Raw genomic sequence first — 16,091 nt, 5'->3', positions numbered from 1 at the left:
CGCCCCACACTGATAAGCTGATCTCCAGCTGATTTGTCCTCACTTATAAAAGCAGAAGTGGTCATGGTGGTTAGAGTAACCCTTTAAATAGGAGCAACCTACCTTTTTCATCAATGTAAGTACTAATACCATGTGGACTAAATGTGGAGATATCAAACCCACTACTGAAACGCAATGAGCTTGGACGTAGATTTTCTTCATTAAGATCCCACAGAAATATTTCTCCAGGTTTTTCAGGTGCATAGCTGTATATACCAGGATATTTTAGGCCCTAAAAAAATAAAATAAAAGGGTACATCATGGATTTTTAACTAATTTCAAGAGTTGTTCTTGACATTTAACGTGTGCAGTTAGGATTGATTAAATATTGTACAGTCTGCATGGAACAGCCAGAAATAGAGAAATTTACTTTTCAGTGTGGATTTTGGATTGGTTACAAGATTTCTTGTTTTATTATAATAATAATAATAATAATACTACATGAAGGCATTCCTTCCATTCACTTTTTAATTGGCTCTTTTGAGAAAGACATTGGTCAAATAATGGAATGAACTGACTTGTAAAAATAGTTGACTGAAAAGATTGTATGAAATTGTTTCTTAAAGGGACACTATAGTCGTCAAAACAACTTTAGCTTATTGAAGCAGTTTTGGTGTGACAGAGTTGCTTTAATAGCTGGCTAGAGCTTGCCTCTTGTGTCTGTGATTAAAGTACAAATAGCAGAGCAAGAGATAAAACCTTCAAAAGTAAACACCGTGCACTGTAAGATATGATCATGGAGGCCGTGTGAGTCACAGCCAGGGTAGGTGTTGCTAAGGCTGCATAAACAGAAACAAAAGTGATTTGACTCCTATATGGCAGATATCTGAGCAATGAGACTGCAAGGTCATAATCTATTCACTCAAACTGCTTCATTAAGCGAAAGGTATTTTGGTGCTTAGTGTATACCTTTAAATTAAAAGGGTTTGTACATTAGCAAATATGGTTGAAGAATCCAAACATCCACCCAGAGCAGTGGCAGTGGGACTTATATGAACTCGTAGCTATAAGCGTAGGAAGCGAGGGATATCACTCCTCCCAGAATAGCTAGATGGGGTGTCTGAGAGGGTTAAGTCTCCCAGGCATGATGGGGTAGCTTTGAAAAATAATATTTTACTGTTAAGAAAGATGAGAAAACTACAGAACACTGCATGAGAGCGAATATTGGTTAAGAAAGGCAGTCTCCCCCTGATTTTCTGTGGTTCCCTCCTACACTAATGACCTCTGACCAATGGTTTATCTACAGACTTTATTCAAGTATATTCGAAGTAGGAAGAGTCATGGGGCTTCCAGTTAGTTTCACTTTCCAAAAATTATTAATAGTGTATTGCTACAAAAATACACTTTCACAAGGGCATGTGTATAAGTTTTTTTGAATTGCCAAGATTGTTCCTGGCTTGACGGATTACACATACAAGAATAGTTGGAAGTATGCGTTTTCCCTGCCTTGTCATCACCATAGTCAAACTGAAATGAACACATGGTAATGTCCAAAATACTTACAGAACTGATAAATGCCAGTCCATTGGGAAGAATCTCAATATCCTCTGATCCATACTCTGTAAATTAAAACATATCACATTCACTTAACTTTATATCCTAACAAAACATTTAAATAGAAACGACAGCCAGGCAATATAAGTAAGCAAATATTCACATTGATGCTATTAAAAAGAGATAAAATACAGAATGAAAAACTATGGAGACCTCAAGCAGGGCTAGAGGCAGAGACTTCCAGAATTGTAATGACATACTGTACGTGGACTATATTCTACACAGCAGGATCTTCCCGTTGTAATCTGATTCTAATATCAGTATAACTCTTATGCAGCTTGCATCGGGTCTAAAAAATATAAGTACCTCTGCCTCAATATAGTAATTCCTATTGATTTAAATAAGAAATTAAACGTGTAAACACTGATATTTACATTAATCCCATATTGGAGAATAAGCCCAATTAAAGGAAGTGTCACACCATGCCATGTTCTGCGGAGATGTCTGGCTTTGGCTTCTGGTATTCAGTACTCTTTTTTCTTGGTTTTTCTGGTTTTCTATTCCATGTCTGGTTTTCTTTATGCTGGGTTTTTCTGGGTTCATTCCTGTAATCCGTCCCTGGAATTCCCAGTGTCCAGGTTTCCTTTAAATGTTTGTTTTATGTTGTCACACCCGTTTGTTTTCCATTTTCTTTCAGTCTGGACCTGCATCAGTGTTTCAAGTCTCTGCCCTTTCTTGCAAGTAAGTGCTATTGTGGTTTAGTTTGGTTCTTTTAGCAAACATTAGGCAGTGTAGGACCTGCCGAATATGGGGTACATTGGCGTTGTGGCAGGCTTATGCAATGTATGATCATATAATGTAACTAAATCCCCATACTTTTCATATATAGTGCTTAGTTATGTCTCCTCTTGTTTGGCTATTATATCTTGTCTTGTTTCATTTTGTAATCCCAGTCCATGTACAGTCCTGTCCTGCCCCTGTTTAGTTAATGTTCCCTTATGTATTGTGTACATGTTCTGGGTTTAGCTTCCTATCCTTCTCTGGTTCTACTAGTTCTGTCTTGTTTTCATGTTTGGTGACTATTCTAGACTTGCCTTGTTTCTGTACTGGATACATGTCTGCAGCAGAGCCCCCCTATCCAGTTCCTGGGAGGTCTGCATATCAAGCTCCTAGTTCCTGGGATCAGCTGTAGCTGCATCAGGGTTCTGGTATGTGGCTGCACAAACGCTGGTGCTCAACAACAGAGGGCGTGTGGTTACCCTGCACCAGGCCCTGATAATCCACTTCCACGCTGTGACTCCTACTCTGAACTTCAGGCACTCTGGGGTCCCGGTCTCTGTACCGCTACCCGTGACAGGAAGTAAAGGATATTTTTATAATTATTATGACATAATGTGAATATTGTATATGCAATGAGTGTATAAACTATTAATCTGAAGTATTAAGTCACAAAACCAAAATACAATCCACACATTTACACACACAGAGGACACTGACACACACACATTTACACAGAGGAAACTGACACACATGTGCCTATATTAGGGCAAAATAGAGAAGCCTAAATCAGAAAACAGGACCTTAGTTTTCAAATATTTGAAAATAAAACACATCCTCAATTTCTTGGGTACTTGGTATTCCCGCACAGTTAATGGATAACTTGTACAAGACCTGTATTATATAATCACTGCTTAAGCTACCCTAATATCCCTCCGTTAGGGTCAAAATTCAACAACAGAACATGTCACCAAGCAGCAGTGTGATGATGTGGATCCCATCTGCAGTAAACCTATCCTCCTACATCTGTTACAATTTGGAATTTTGGATGGACTCAAGAACAAGCGAGTGTAAATAAACATAATTGACTCAATTTGCTACGAACCTTTTCAACGTTTGCTGATTACATGACTTTACCTAGTTATATCTGAAAATGCTTAGTTTCAAGATACTTTAATTAAGACACATAAGAATATCTTGTTAATTAGCAACCTCTAACTCAAGACCTTAGTTATGACACATACTCGTGCATAACATTCATGTTGCCTGGGGATGTTTAAAGCCCCATGTACACCGTTAAAGTCATTTTCAGGCTCAACAATGACCATAATGACCATAATAACTACCACACACTCTTAAGCCATCCAGTGGATTGTGGGTAACCTTAAACATGAAGTTAGGCATCCCCTCTCTTGAGTTAGGGCTTCCTAATTTAAGATGTTACATCTAATACAAAGCATGAGCCCTTTAATCTTATTTTTCTCTATCTGATCTATTGTTGATAAGCTTTATAGGAGGTGAAAAAGGCACACAATAGCAACCGTTCAATGTTAGCCAGTAACTATTTACTATCACTGTGATGTAATTCCAGTAAAATACAAGTTTAGCAGGCTAAGATTGCCACAAGGCATATGTATGTATATGTGTTTGTAGTATCAGTTAGTTAATAACACGTAGCTAAGATACTGTCATCACTGTACTGACCAGGTGCAGGAATGTAAGAACTGGAATTACGCGTCCCTCTCCTTTGTATCAGATGAGCCACGTGGTTAGACCGGATGGATGAGTTTAGACTCTATTCATTAAATAGGTTAAGGGTATGTGTGGGTGTAGTTAATTGTGGGAGGAGCTACAGTGCTATATAAGGAATGTACTCTATGTATTCAGTACTCAGACTTTGCTGTATTTTGGTGACGCTAGTCCCTCTGAGTCCCGATCGGTGATCCAATAAAGAATCTCTTCCTTCCTGAAGAAACCTGTGTCCATCTCTCTGTGCTTGGCTTCCGTCAGTTTCTCCGGTATCATTTGGTGCATTGGCCGGGAAGCTCATCGTTCAACGGTAGCTGAGAGGCAGAGGCGTGAGACGGTCTATCTTTGCCCACGTTCTCTACGGCTGCACCCCTGAACTTCTGCGTGGACCTCCCTTCGTCTCGGCGCCACTGGTCTGTTGTCCAGGAGATCATCGGCCTCTACGTGAGAAGTGCTGGGGTGTCCCCGTCGATGAGTGTGAACTCAGGTTCAGGAACGAGGAGGTAAGATAACTGCTGTTTTAGACGGCAGGACCCGCTAGGGGTATACCGATTGTGCGGTAGGCCCAAAGGGGTTTTTGAATCTGTATCTGCCCCCTCTGTCGGAGGGAAGGAGCGAAGGCGCACCGCTCGATCGAACGCTCTTTAGTCAGACCGTTTGATTTGGTTAGTCAGGCGGGGTCCTGGTGTAAGATAGCCCTAGCCGGACACCGGTGTCTTGTCTAGACTAGCGTTCTAGGGTGTATATTACGTTCGCTAGGTCGGAGGGACCGGGAGACTAAGCGGCGCCTGTGTAAATTCGGTTCGCTAGTTCTCATCCTATCTGGGCTAAGTGGGAAGGCGTGTAAATTTGGAACCCACTAGACTTTTGATAGTACGACTAAGAGGCGCCTGTGTAAATTCGGTTCTCTAGCTCGTTGTATAGTGCGACTAAGAGGCGTCTGTGTAAATTCGGTTCTCTAGCTCGCTATATATGTGGTGATTGGGCAGTGTGGCTAACCAAAACGGGTGTATATAGTTTTAGGTAGTCCATTCAAGGTACTGGCCAATAGTTTAGTTGGGAATTGTAAATGTGTTAACGATTGTTTTAGTAAAGTGTATATCTTGTTAGATAGCGCGAGCTCAGCCGTCTAGCGAGAGTGTTAATAGTGTGTTGCTGTATTATAGTGCACGGTACCATAACCCTGTATATTTACTGACATTATATAATAAGTACTAATCATTGTCGTCCATTGCATGTTTAACACCATAACCACTAATAATTGTATTGTGACCTTAACTTGTGCTTTGACCTATGCTAACCGTACTGTAACCGCTATTTGTAAAAGACGATGTTACTGGGGTGTGTTATAGACGGGTAATTCGTATATAGAGAATTATAGCGTGGGTGACTGTGTAGTTACGCCAAAGGGCATAATATTGATTATATAGTGACTGGTGTAGCAGCTGTGTGTGTACGGGAATTCCCTGAGTGTTTATTGTTATTGTGTACGTTTCACTTGGTAACCGTACCACGTGGTGCTGTTGCCAGAGGAAACGGGTGTGACTGTTGAATAGTACGCGTGTATAGTAATCGTTGTCGACGACGTTCCACTGTTAAATATGGGTGCGTCGCAGTCAACGATTCCGGATCCCTTAGGATGTATGGTTAAGAATTTTAAAAAGGGATTCAAAGTTTGTGATTTTGGGGTTAAGATGTCCCCTGTACGTTTGGTCACTTTGTGCACTAGGGAGTGGCCTACTTTGGTTGCGGCATGGCCGCCACGTGGCAGTTTGGATCCAACTCTGGTACAGCGCTTACACGTGGCTGTATCAGGTAGGCCTGAACTTTACGGCCAGTTTCCTTATATTGATTGTTGGAGACAGGCCGTAAATGACTCGCCAAAATGGCTCCGGACATGCCACGAGGAGCAGTGTCGCCTCATGGTAGCTAGGACTTGTTCGTCCACTAGGACTGGTGTTAGGCCCATTTTGGACACGCCCCCTGAGTCCGAGATCCCTTTGCCGCCCCCTTACTTTCCGGTAAGAGGAAGTGACGCAAATACAGGAAGTCCTGTAACCCTTCCCTCATTACCCTCATCCACTTCCGCTTCCTCCTCCAGTACAGGATCCACCCCCCCTCGTACTAAATCTCCCCTTCCGGAACCAGAACCCACCCCCATTAGAAACGAATATCCTGATTTGGCGCCACTTCAGACTTCCGGTCAAGCTTCATCTAGCTCGGCCCGAAGTGTTCTATTCACTACCTTTTCCCAAAACCAACCTCCCACATCCCCATACCCTATATCTCCCCGACCGGAACCCATGACTGACGCTTCCCTACGTAGCCCCATCCAAACCCGACAGTTGACTGGTGCCCAACAATTAAAGCACTATCAGATGCCTCTTCGCTTAAATCCCGGGTCAGCTTATATCGATGCCGCAGGTCAAATGGCACACGCTGACCCTGTCTTCGTATATGTCCCTTTCACCACTACCGACCTTTTAAACTGGAAGACCCATAATTCCTCGTATACTGAGAAACCACAAGCCATGACTGATCTGTTCACCTCAATAGTACAGACACATAATCCGACATGGGCTGATTGCCAGCAGTTATTAATGACTTTATTTAACAATGAGGAAAGGACAAGAATAAATCAAGCAGCCATTAAAGCATTAGAGGATAGAGCCCGTGCTTTGAACCAAGCTAATCCAGCAGCATGGGCCGCAACACATTATCCCAACACTGATCCCGATTGGAACGTAAATGGTGCTGATATGGTTCAACTCAGAGCCTATAGAGACGCTATAATTGCTGGCATGAAAGCCGGAGGAAAGAAAGCCATTAACATGTCGAAGACAGTTGAGGTGATCCAGAAAAGCGATGAAGCGCCCAGTGTCTTTTATGACCGATTATTGGAGGCGTACCGCTTGTACACCCCCTTTAATCCGGAAGACGCAGACAATTCCCGAATGGTTAACTCCGCCTTTGTCAGCCAAGCTTACGGAGATATTAAGCGCAAGCTACAAAAGTTAGAAGGGTTTGCAGGTATGTCAATCTCCCAACTAATGGAGGTAGCTAATAAGGTCTATATGAATAGGGAAACAGAAAGCAAGAAAGAGGAGGAGCGCAAGATGCGTAAAAAGGCTGATATGCTAGCGGTAGCGATCGCAGGCATAGATAAACGGGGCCCAGATAGAGGCAATAATAGATGGAGTAGGGAGCCTTTGAGTAGGGATCAGTGTGCGTATTGCAAGGAAGAAGGGCATTGGAGGAACGAATGTCCGCAAAGAGAGCAGTACGAGAGAGACCAACCCAGGGCAGGCTACGGAAACTTTAGAGGCAGAGCGAGAGGTAGAGGAGGTCCCGGAGGGAGTAATGGTTATAGAGGGAGTAATGGGAACAGAGGAAGTGTTAGGGAAGACAGGTATATTCCAGCAGCGCAAAGGTCTCGCGATAGAGAAGGTAGGGACTTTGTAGGATTGGCTGACACGGTCATGGAGGACTATTGATACCGACCGGGCTCCATCCCCCTTGGTCGAGCGGAGCCTATGGTCGATGTATCAATAGGGGGGAAAAGGAGTGCGTTCATGATCGACACTGGTGCTGAACATTCAGTGGTGACTAATCTAGTTGCTCCTCCATCTGGAAGGACTATTACTGTGATAGGAGCAACTGGAAGAAGTGCTGAAAGACCGGTTCTTAAAAGTCGACTCTGTACATTGGGAGGCCACGTAGTAAAACACCAATTCCTTTATATGCCTGAATGTCCAGTCCAATTGCTGGGACGTGATATGCTATCCAAATTACAAGCGCAGATTACGTTCCTACCAGATGGAACAACATCTTTAAAGTTTAATGGACCTTCAGGTATTATGACTTTATCCGTACCAAAGGAAGAAGAGTGGCGACTTTATACAGTGTTGACTAGCCAAAACCCTAGGAGTGATGAGACATTGTTTAACATACCAGGAGTTTGGGCAGAGAACAACCCACCAGGACTGGCCCGCAATATTCCACCAATAAAAATTGAACTGAAACATGGGGTTTATCCAGTGAGCCTAAGACAATATCACATTCCGCAGAAGGCTAAGAAGAACATCCAATCCTATCTGGATAAGTTCATACGGTATGGTATCCTAAAATTCTGTACTTCCCCCTGGAACACCCCATTGCTGCCTGTTCAAAAGCCCGGCACAGATGAGTATCGACCTGTGCAGGACTTAAGAGCAGTCAATGATGCGGTTGTTAGCATACATCCAGTTGTACCCAATCCATATAACCTGCTTGCTTTAATTCCGGGCGGGGCTACTTACTTCACAGTCTTAGATCTCAAAGATGCCTTCTTTTGCCTCCGAATTGCCGCAGAAAGTCAATGTATTTTCGCTTTCCAATGGGAGAACGCTGTAACGGGCTCAAAACGCCAAATGACTTGGACAAGACTGCCCCAAGGGTTTAAAAATTCACCTACCCTATTTGGTTCAGCCCTAAGTCAAGATCTATTGGATTTCGAGTCCATCCCAGGAGAGTGTGTATTGTTACAATATGTAGATGACTTGTTGATAGCAGCAGTTACAAAAGAAATCTGTCAGCAAGCAACGCACGATCTACTACACATTCTCTGGAAGGCAGGATACAAGGTGTCTAGAAAGAAGGCTCAGTTGTGTTTGCCAACTGTCAAGTATCTAGGATTCCATATCTCTGAAGGTCAAAGAATTATGGGGCCAGAGAGAAAAGAAGCTGTCTGCCAAATACCAATACCCAAGAATAGAAGACAAGTGCGAGAATTCTTGGGGGCAGCAGGCTTCTGTAGGATATGGATTCCCAGTTATGCGATACTAGCAAAACCTCTGTACGCAGCTATCAAAGGTACAGAGCACGACCCCTTCTTATGGACCCAAGAACAGCAAACGGCATTTGAAGATGTGAAGAAGGCTTTGATGAGTGCCCCAGCATTAGGTCTACCTGATCACACACGACCATTCTACTTATATGTACACGAGCAAAGAAGAATGGCTGTGGGAGTATTGACACAGTACTTGGGATCATGGCAAAGACCTGTTGCCTACATGTCTAAGCAACTGGATGCAGTGGCCAGCGGACTTCCACCTTGTCTAAGAGCCGTAGCTGCAGCCGCCCTGCTAGTAGCTGAAGCCGATAAACTCACTCTGGGTCAAGAACTTTATGTACGAGTCCCACATGCAGTACAGACGTTGTTGGATTACAAAGGAAATCATTGGTTTAGTAATAGCCGTATGACCAAGTATCAAGCAATGTTGTGTGAAAACCCAAGAGTGCATTTAGAGACTGTAAACACCTTAAATCCAGCTACCCTTTTGCCACAACCTACTGAAAGTCAACATGATTGTTTGGAAGTAATGGATGAAGTATTCTCAAGTAGACCAGATCTTCGTGATTTTCCCATCCAGAACCCCGATGTTCAATATTACACCGACGGCAGTAGTTATGTGAAAGAAGGGATCCGCTATGCAGGATATGCAGTGACAACAATAGACAAGGTGATAGAAGCTCGGCCACTGGCGAAAGGAACATCAGCACAAAAGGCAGAATTAATAGCACTAACACGAGCGTTACAATTGGCTGAAGGTTTAAGAGTAAATATCTATACGGACTCTAAGTATGCGTTTTTAACCACTCATGCCCACGGAGCTTTGTATAAAGAAAGAGGACTACTGAATTCAGAAGGCAAAGAAATCAAGTACGCAGCTGAAATCCTACAACTATTGGAAGCAGTGTGGGAGCCGAAAGAAGTCGGTATCATACATTGTCGAGCGCATCTGAGAGGAGATGGTGATGTAACCAAGGGAAATCGGATGGCAGATAGTGCAGCTAAGCGTGCTGCTGAATCAGGAAGACAGGAGTATGTAGGGCATATAGCTGCTCTTATACCAACTCCACTGTCCCAATGGACTCCAGTTTATACAGCTCAAGAAGAGGAGTGGTTAAAGACTGAACCGGGAAAGTATCTGGAGAACAAGTGGTATCAGCTAGAAGATGGAAGAATAGTTATACCAGCATCGCTAGCGGTAGAAATTGTCCAAAATTATCACAACGGGACACATTCTGGGAGAGACAGTACTGAAGAATCTCTTAGAAAACATTTCTACATACCAAGATTGTCCAACTTGACTCAGGCCATTGTACGCAGATGTGTAACGTGTGCTAAGAATAATGCAAGACAAGGACCAGTAAAGCCACCAGGAGTTCAGTTTATGGGGGGACTCCCCATGTCCGATCTACAAATAGACTTTACAGTGATGCCTAAATCGGGTGGACATCGTTACCTGCTGGTAATTGTGTGCACCTATTCAGGCTGGGTAGAAGCATGTCCTACTCGTACAGAGAAAGCAGGAGAAGTTGTGAGATTCCTGCTACGAGAAATAATACCCCGATATGGACTACCCTGTTCTATAGGATCGGACAATGGTCCAGCTTTTGTTCATCAGTGCCTACAACAACTGACTCATATGCTTGGTATAAAGTGGAGGCTTCATACTGCATATAGACCCCAGAGTTCTGGTAAGGTAGAGAGAATGAATAGAACTATAAAGAACCAGTTGGCTAAAATGTGTCAGGAAACCCAACTTAAGTGGAACGTTCTCTTACCTATAGCCTTATTGCGAATCCGCAGTACCCCTACCAGAAGGATGGGCCTCTCTCCTTTTGAAATCATGTATGGGCGACCACCTCCCGTACTTGGTAACTTAAGGGGGGACTTGAGTCAGTTGGGAGAAGGAATTACCCGGCAGCAGGTTGTAGAGTTGGGTAAGACTATGGAGGAGGTACAGAAATGGGTACAAGATAGATTACCTGTGAATATTTATCCCCCTGTTCATAGTTATCATCCAGGAGATCAAGTGTGGATTAAAGAGTGGAATAATGTACCGTTAGGGCCCAAGTGGAGAGGTCCTTATGTTGTTCTTTTGTCTACCCCTACAGCAATAAAAGTAGCAGAAGTGACTCCGTGGATACATCACTCCAGGGTTAAACCAGCAGCAGTCGATTCTTGGCAAGTTACAGCAGATCCAGAGAATCCCTGCAAGATCCGGTTAAAACGCACTACTCAGTCGGAGTAACGAGGAATTATTGTGGATTACAAATTTTATTGTTACAGGTGTGAGTGAGAAGGCCATAATAAAGCCTGTCCGCTTACCATCACATAGTGTATAAGCCAGGAAAGTCTCGAAGGGACACCTGTGAAGATGAGCAGAACTCCATTCCCTGCAGCCCCTCACATCCTGGAAGCTGAGGCGCCATCGCACGGACGAAGACTGAGGATGACGGCGAAAGATGTGCTTTTGATAGTGTTTATTTATATGTGTTTTTATATTCAGGAAGGTAGAGGTACCGACACTCCTAGCTGTGAGGTATGCATTAAGACTACGAGAACAGGTAACCATATTTCCCAAACCCTAATTTGGCATTCACAATACGAATGTAAAGGAGATGTATCGAGATGTAGATACTTAAATATAGATTATAGTGTGTGCCATTTAGGAGTAGGAGAACCTAAGTGCTTCAGTCCGGAGTATCAGCCTCGTACAATTTGGTTGACTCTCAGGAATGGAGATCCTCAGGGGACCCTAATTAATAAAACGGTGTTAGAATCCGTACATTCTTCGGGTGTTCTGCTATTTGATGCGTGTAAAGCGATATCGAGTGGTAGAAAGCCGTGGAATGTATGTGGGGATCTTAGATGGGAGAGGACGTATGGGTCTAACGATAAATATATTTGTCCCAGTAGCAAAAATAAATATGTAAGTCCTAGATGCCCAAATAGAGATTATAACTTTTGCCCATATTGGTCTTGTGTGGGGTGGGCAACTTGGGGACAGACAGTAGACAAAGACATGATAGTGACTAAGTTGCCGACTAGCCCTTATTGTAAGTCTATGGAATGCAACCCAGTCCATATACTCATTAATAACCCCGACAAGTTCTTAGATAAGTATGGAAATTTATTTGGGTTTCAAATATACGGGACGGGTTTAGATCCTGGGACATTATTGTTTATAGGAATAGAGACTGATACGGTATCCTCCCAGACTCATCAAGTATACCATTCCTTTTACGAAGAGATGAGTATAGATAATAAGATCCCCCATAATGCTAAAAACCTGTTCATCGATTTAGCTGAAAGTATTGCCGGTAGTCTTAATGTTACCAACTGCTATGTGTGTGGAGGTACTAACATGGGAGACCAATGGCCTTGGGAAGCAAAGGAGGTAATGTCCGGTTCTGAGGCAGTTGACCAATTAATATCTACACAAGCCGATTATCATATGAGTGTTAGAGGTAAATCTGAGTGGAGATTAAAGACCTCCATCATAGGTTATGTTTGCATAGCAAGGAAAGGAATAATGTATAATACTTCTGTAGGAGAATTAACTTGTCTAGGGCAAAAAGCTTATGATGATGATACAAAGAATACAACTTGGTGGTCGGCTTCAAATGTCTCAGAACCATCTAACCCGTTTGCTAGATATGCCAATTTAAAGGATGTGTGGTTTGATCTATCCATCACATCTACTTGGAGAGCCCCAGCAAATTTGTACTGGATCTGTGGTAAGAAAGCCTATTCGGAGCTGCCACAGGACTGGGAAGGGGCATGTGTGTTGGGTATGCTCAAACCATCCTTCTTCTTGTTACCGATTGAAACAGGTGAGACTTTAGGTGTTAAAGTGTATGATGTGAATCATAGGAAGAAAAGGGGACCCATAGAGATAGGCGCCTGGGAAGATGATGAATGGCCTCCCCAGCGTATTATAGATTACTATGGGCCAGCCACGTGGGCTGAGGATGGTACCTTTGGTTATAGAACCCCTATTTATATGCTCAACCGTATTATAAGATTACAGGCGGTGGTTGAGATTATCACAAATGAGACATCACAAGCACTCAATCTTCTAGCGAAGCATAACACCAGGATGAGGACAGCAGTCTACCAAAATAGATTAGCCTTGGATTACCTTTTGGCAGTAGAGGGAGGTGTATGTGGGAAGTTTAACCTAAGTAATTGCTGTCTTCAAATAGATGACGAAGGGCAAGCAATAGCTGAGCTTACTAGCCATATGGTTAAACTAGCGCATGTGCCTACTCAGGTATGGAAAGGGTACAATCCAAGTAGTTGGTTTGGTAGCTGGTATGAGTGGTTTGGAGGGCTTAAGGCAGTGGTAGGTGGAGTCCTACTGATTTTACTGTTGTGTCTACTCCTACCGTGTCTTATACCCTTAGTAGTTAGGTCTGTGCAAAGCCTGATAGGAAGTATAGCAGAGAGGAAGGCTGCTGCACAGATAATGGCGATATATAAGTATAAGGCTCTAGATCAGGGAGAACCAATGCAAGAAGATGAATGTTGAAGATTCACATCATAAGATAAGTCTGGTCTGGTTCATGGTAACCTGAGGTATATGCAAACCAAGGTTAAGTGATGCCTCAAGTAATTGTGAAATATCAGAGGCATCAAAGGGGGGAATGTGATGTAATTCCAGTAAAATACAAGTTTAGCAGGCTAAGATTGCCACAAGGCATATGTATGTATATGTGTTTGTAGTATCAGTTAGTTAATAACACGTAGCTAAGATACTGTCATCACTGTACTGACCAGGTGCAGGAATGTAAGAACTGGAATTACGCGTCCCTCTCCTTTGTATCAGATGAGCCACGTGGTTAGACCGGATGGATGAGTTTAGACTCTATTCATTAAATAGGTTAAGGGTATGTGTGGGTGTAGTTAATTGTGGGAGGAGCTACAGTGCTATATAAGGAATGTACTCTATGTATTCAGTACTCAGACTTTGCTGTATTTTGGTGACGCTAGTCCCTCTGAGTCCCGATCGGTGATCCAATAAAGAATCTCTTCCTTCCTGAAGAAACCTGTGTCCATCTCTCTGTGCTTGGCTTCCGTCAGTTTCTCCGGTATCATCACGTGTCAGCTTTTAAGATCACATGCAAACATTGTGTACAGTACAAAATTGGTAAAATATTTTCAACAAAGATTAGATCTGTTTCATAATCTGGCATTGCTTTCACATTGGCACTGTTTTTTTTTTCTTTTTTTCTTTTTTTTATGGCAATCTAGGTTAGATGTTGTTCTGGTTACAAATGTGGAATAACTGGGAAAACTATATGGGAGATGGAAGAAATGTGAAACGACTAAGACTGCAGAAGGAACAGAAGATGGTGTTATATAGAGAACCAGAAGATGCTGGGCAAACAGAACAACTTTTAAAATAATTATAAAACAATGAGAAGAATCTACTTGCTCAGACAGTCTCAGTCCTGTAATAGCAGCTAGAGTCACACAACATAGGTAACTATTCTATGACCAGTGAAGTTATCACTAGGCTGTAATGTATACACTGCATTTTCTCTGAAAAGACAATGTTTACAGCAAAAAGCCTGAAGGTAATGATTCTACTCAGCAGAACAAATTCAATAAACTGTAGATGTTCTGGTGATTATAGTGTCCCTTTAATATGCTCAACACATAGTACTGTAAACAATGTCTGGTAAATTAGATGATACCATCACGTCTAAAATGTACATTTAAATTAAACTAGTCTTGTTAGCTTATTGTAAAAAATCTGATGTAACTGTTGCTGTTTGAGCATAAGCTTACAGTTTTAGAGACTCTGCATATCTTTTCATCCTAATATTATAGGCAAAATAACCAAAAACTAAATGGAAAGTACTTATGGATATACTAATTTATCTGGTAGACTGGCAAAACAACTCTGAAAATAGCTGTATCGATGCTAGACTTCTACATATGATAGGTTACGTCTCAGTAAAAAGGTCTGAAAGGGATTTATTTGGTTGTATGTTTTACACAATGAATGAGAACTGGATATTCTGTAACAGAATCTCTGGAGCTATAAAGTGTGTACAGCACTACGGAATCTGATGGCGCTATATAAATAATAAAATAATATTTAAACCAAATTTGGGGTGGAAATGTTCTTTTTACCTTTTACATGCAACTCTATTTCCTCTGTACCACCATATTTTCTTCTTATTTTTTTTCTCTCCATCTTTACACCCACTTCTTTTTCTGACTACTCTGCATTTTCTCTCCTCTCCACATAATCCGCTTTCCGTCTATTTTCCTTTTTGACTGCTTCAACACAATCTAATACCCACTTACCTGGCCTCTACATGACTCCTACAGGTAGAGGTGTGTTTGCCTACTACACATGGCAACAGATCCTTGGGAATAAAGATTGTCACAGTTCGAACATGTATTTATATTATATAATCGGATCTGGAATTATCTTTAGTTATAAACTAAAATAACACACAGGAGAAACAAGAAAGACGCATACAGTACATTAAAAAAATAAATGTGTTTAACTTTTTAAATTTGAATACAATATTTTGCCGGATATTGCATGTTACATGAATGCACAGTTTAAGGTGGCATTCATCTCTATTTTCACTAAAACGAGGAGGAAGTAATTTACATTTTGTAGCAGAACTTGGCAGACAAAATATTCCATCTATAGATTGCTTGCAAATGAATATATGTATTTGATATTTTTGTATTTTGTTACTATCAGTAAATGCTGCATATTTGACATACAAATGACAATCTAATTTCACAATTCCTAATGTATATTTGGGGCACGCCTGTGTCATTTCAGTGAGTAGTAGGAACATGCACACTACCCCATGTAGTTCTGGTGGCCGTTTTTGAAGGGGTAAATCAGCGCATTTTAATATTTACATTTACTGTTAATTTCACCCGCCCAATGAACATTATAAATGTACTGAATACGACTATATCATTTGGTTACAAACAGTCCATTCTAAACCAATTAAATTGATATAAATTGGTGTAGTATAAAGTCCACAAATAAAGGGCTATAGTGCCAACAGTTACATTATTCAGCTAATTTTAAAATCCTTAGATGCCTAACCCGTTACCTAGCTCTTAAAAATATCAGAACGGCCCCATATATAGTTTCCATTTCTCTCCTAACTTCTAGAGACGTTTGTTAGTCCCTTACTGACCTGGATAACATCCCAAT

General features: G+C 41.9%; 2 protein-coding genes across 2 annotated transcripts in view; both read right to left on the bottom strand.

Moving 5' to 3' along the window:
* LOC134609061 (serum paraoxonase/arylesterase 2-like) overlaps positions 1-16,091 on the bottom strand; it is a 106,278-nt gene that overhangs the window by 20,463 nt on the left and 69,724 nt on the right. The window lies entirely within an intron of this gene.
* Positions 1-16,091, bottom strand: part of LOC134609062 (serum paraoxonase/arylesterase 2-like) — a 49,704-nt gene that overhangs the window by 20,463 nt on the left and 13,150 nt on the right. The window contains exons 3-4 of the mRNA XM_063452441.1: positions 1,543-1,598; positions 103-271 (exon numbers count right to left, since the gene is read on the bottom strand). Of these exons, the coding sequence (XP_063308511.1) occupies positions 103-271; positions 1,543-1,598 (225 nt within the window). The remainder of the gene's footprint in view (positions 1-102; positions 272-1,542; positions 1,599-16,091) is intronic.

Source organism: Pelobates fuscus, chromosome 4, assembly GCF_036172605.1.
Source record: "Pelobates fuscus isolate aPelFus1 chromosome 4, aPelFus1.pri, whole genome shotgun sequence".
Classification (NCBI taxonomy): Eukaryota; Metazoa; Chordata; class Amphibia; order Anura; family Pelobatidae; genus Pelobates; species Pelobates fuscus.
This window is presented reverse-complemented; position numbering and strand designations above follow the sequence as displayed.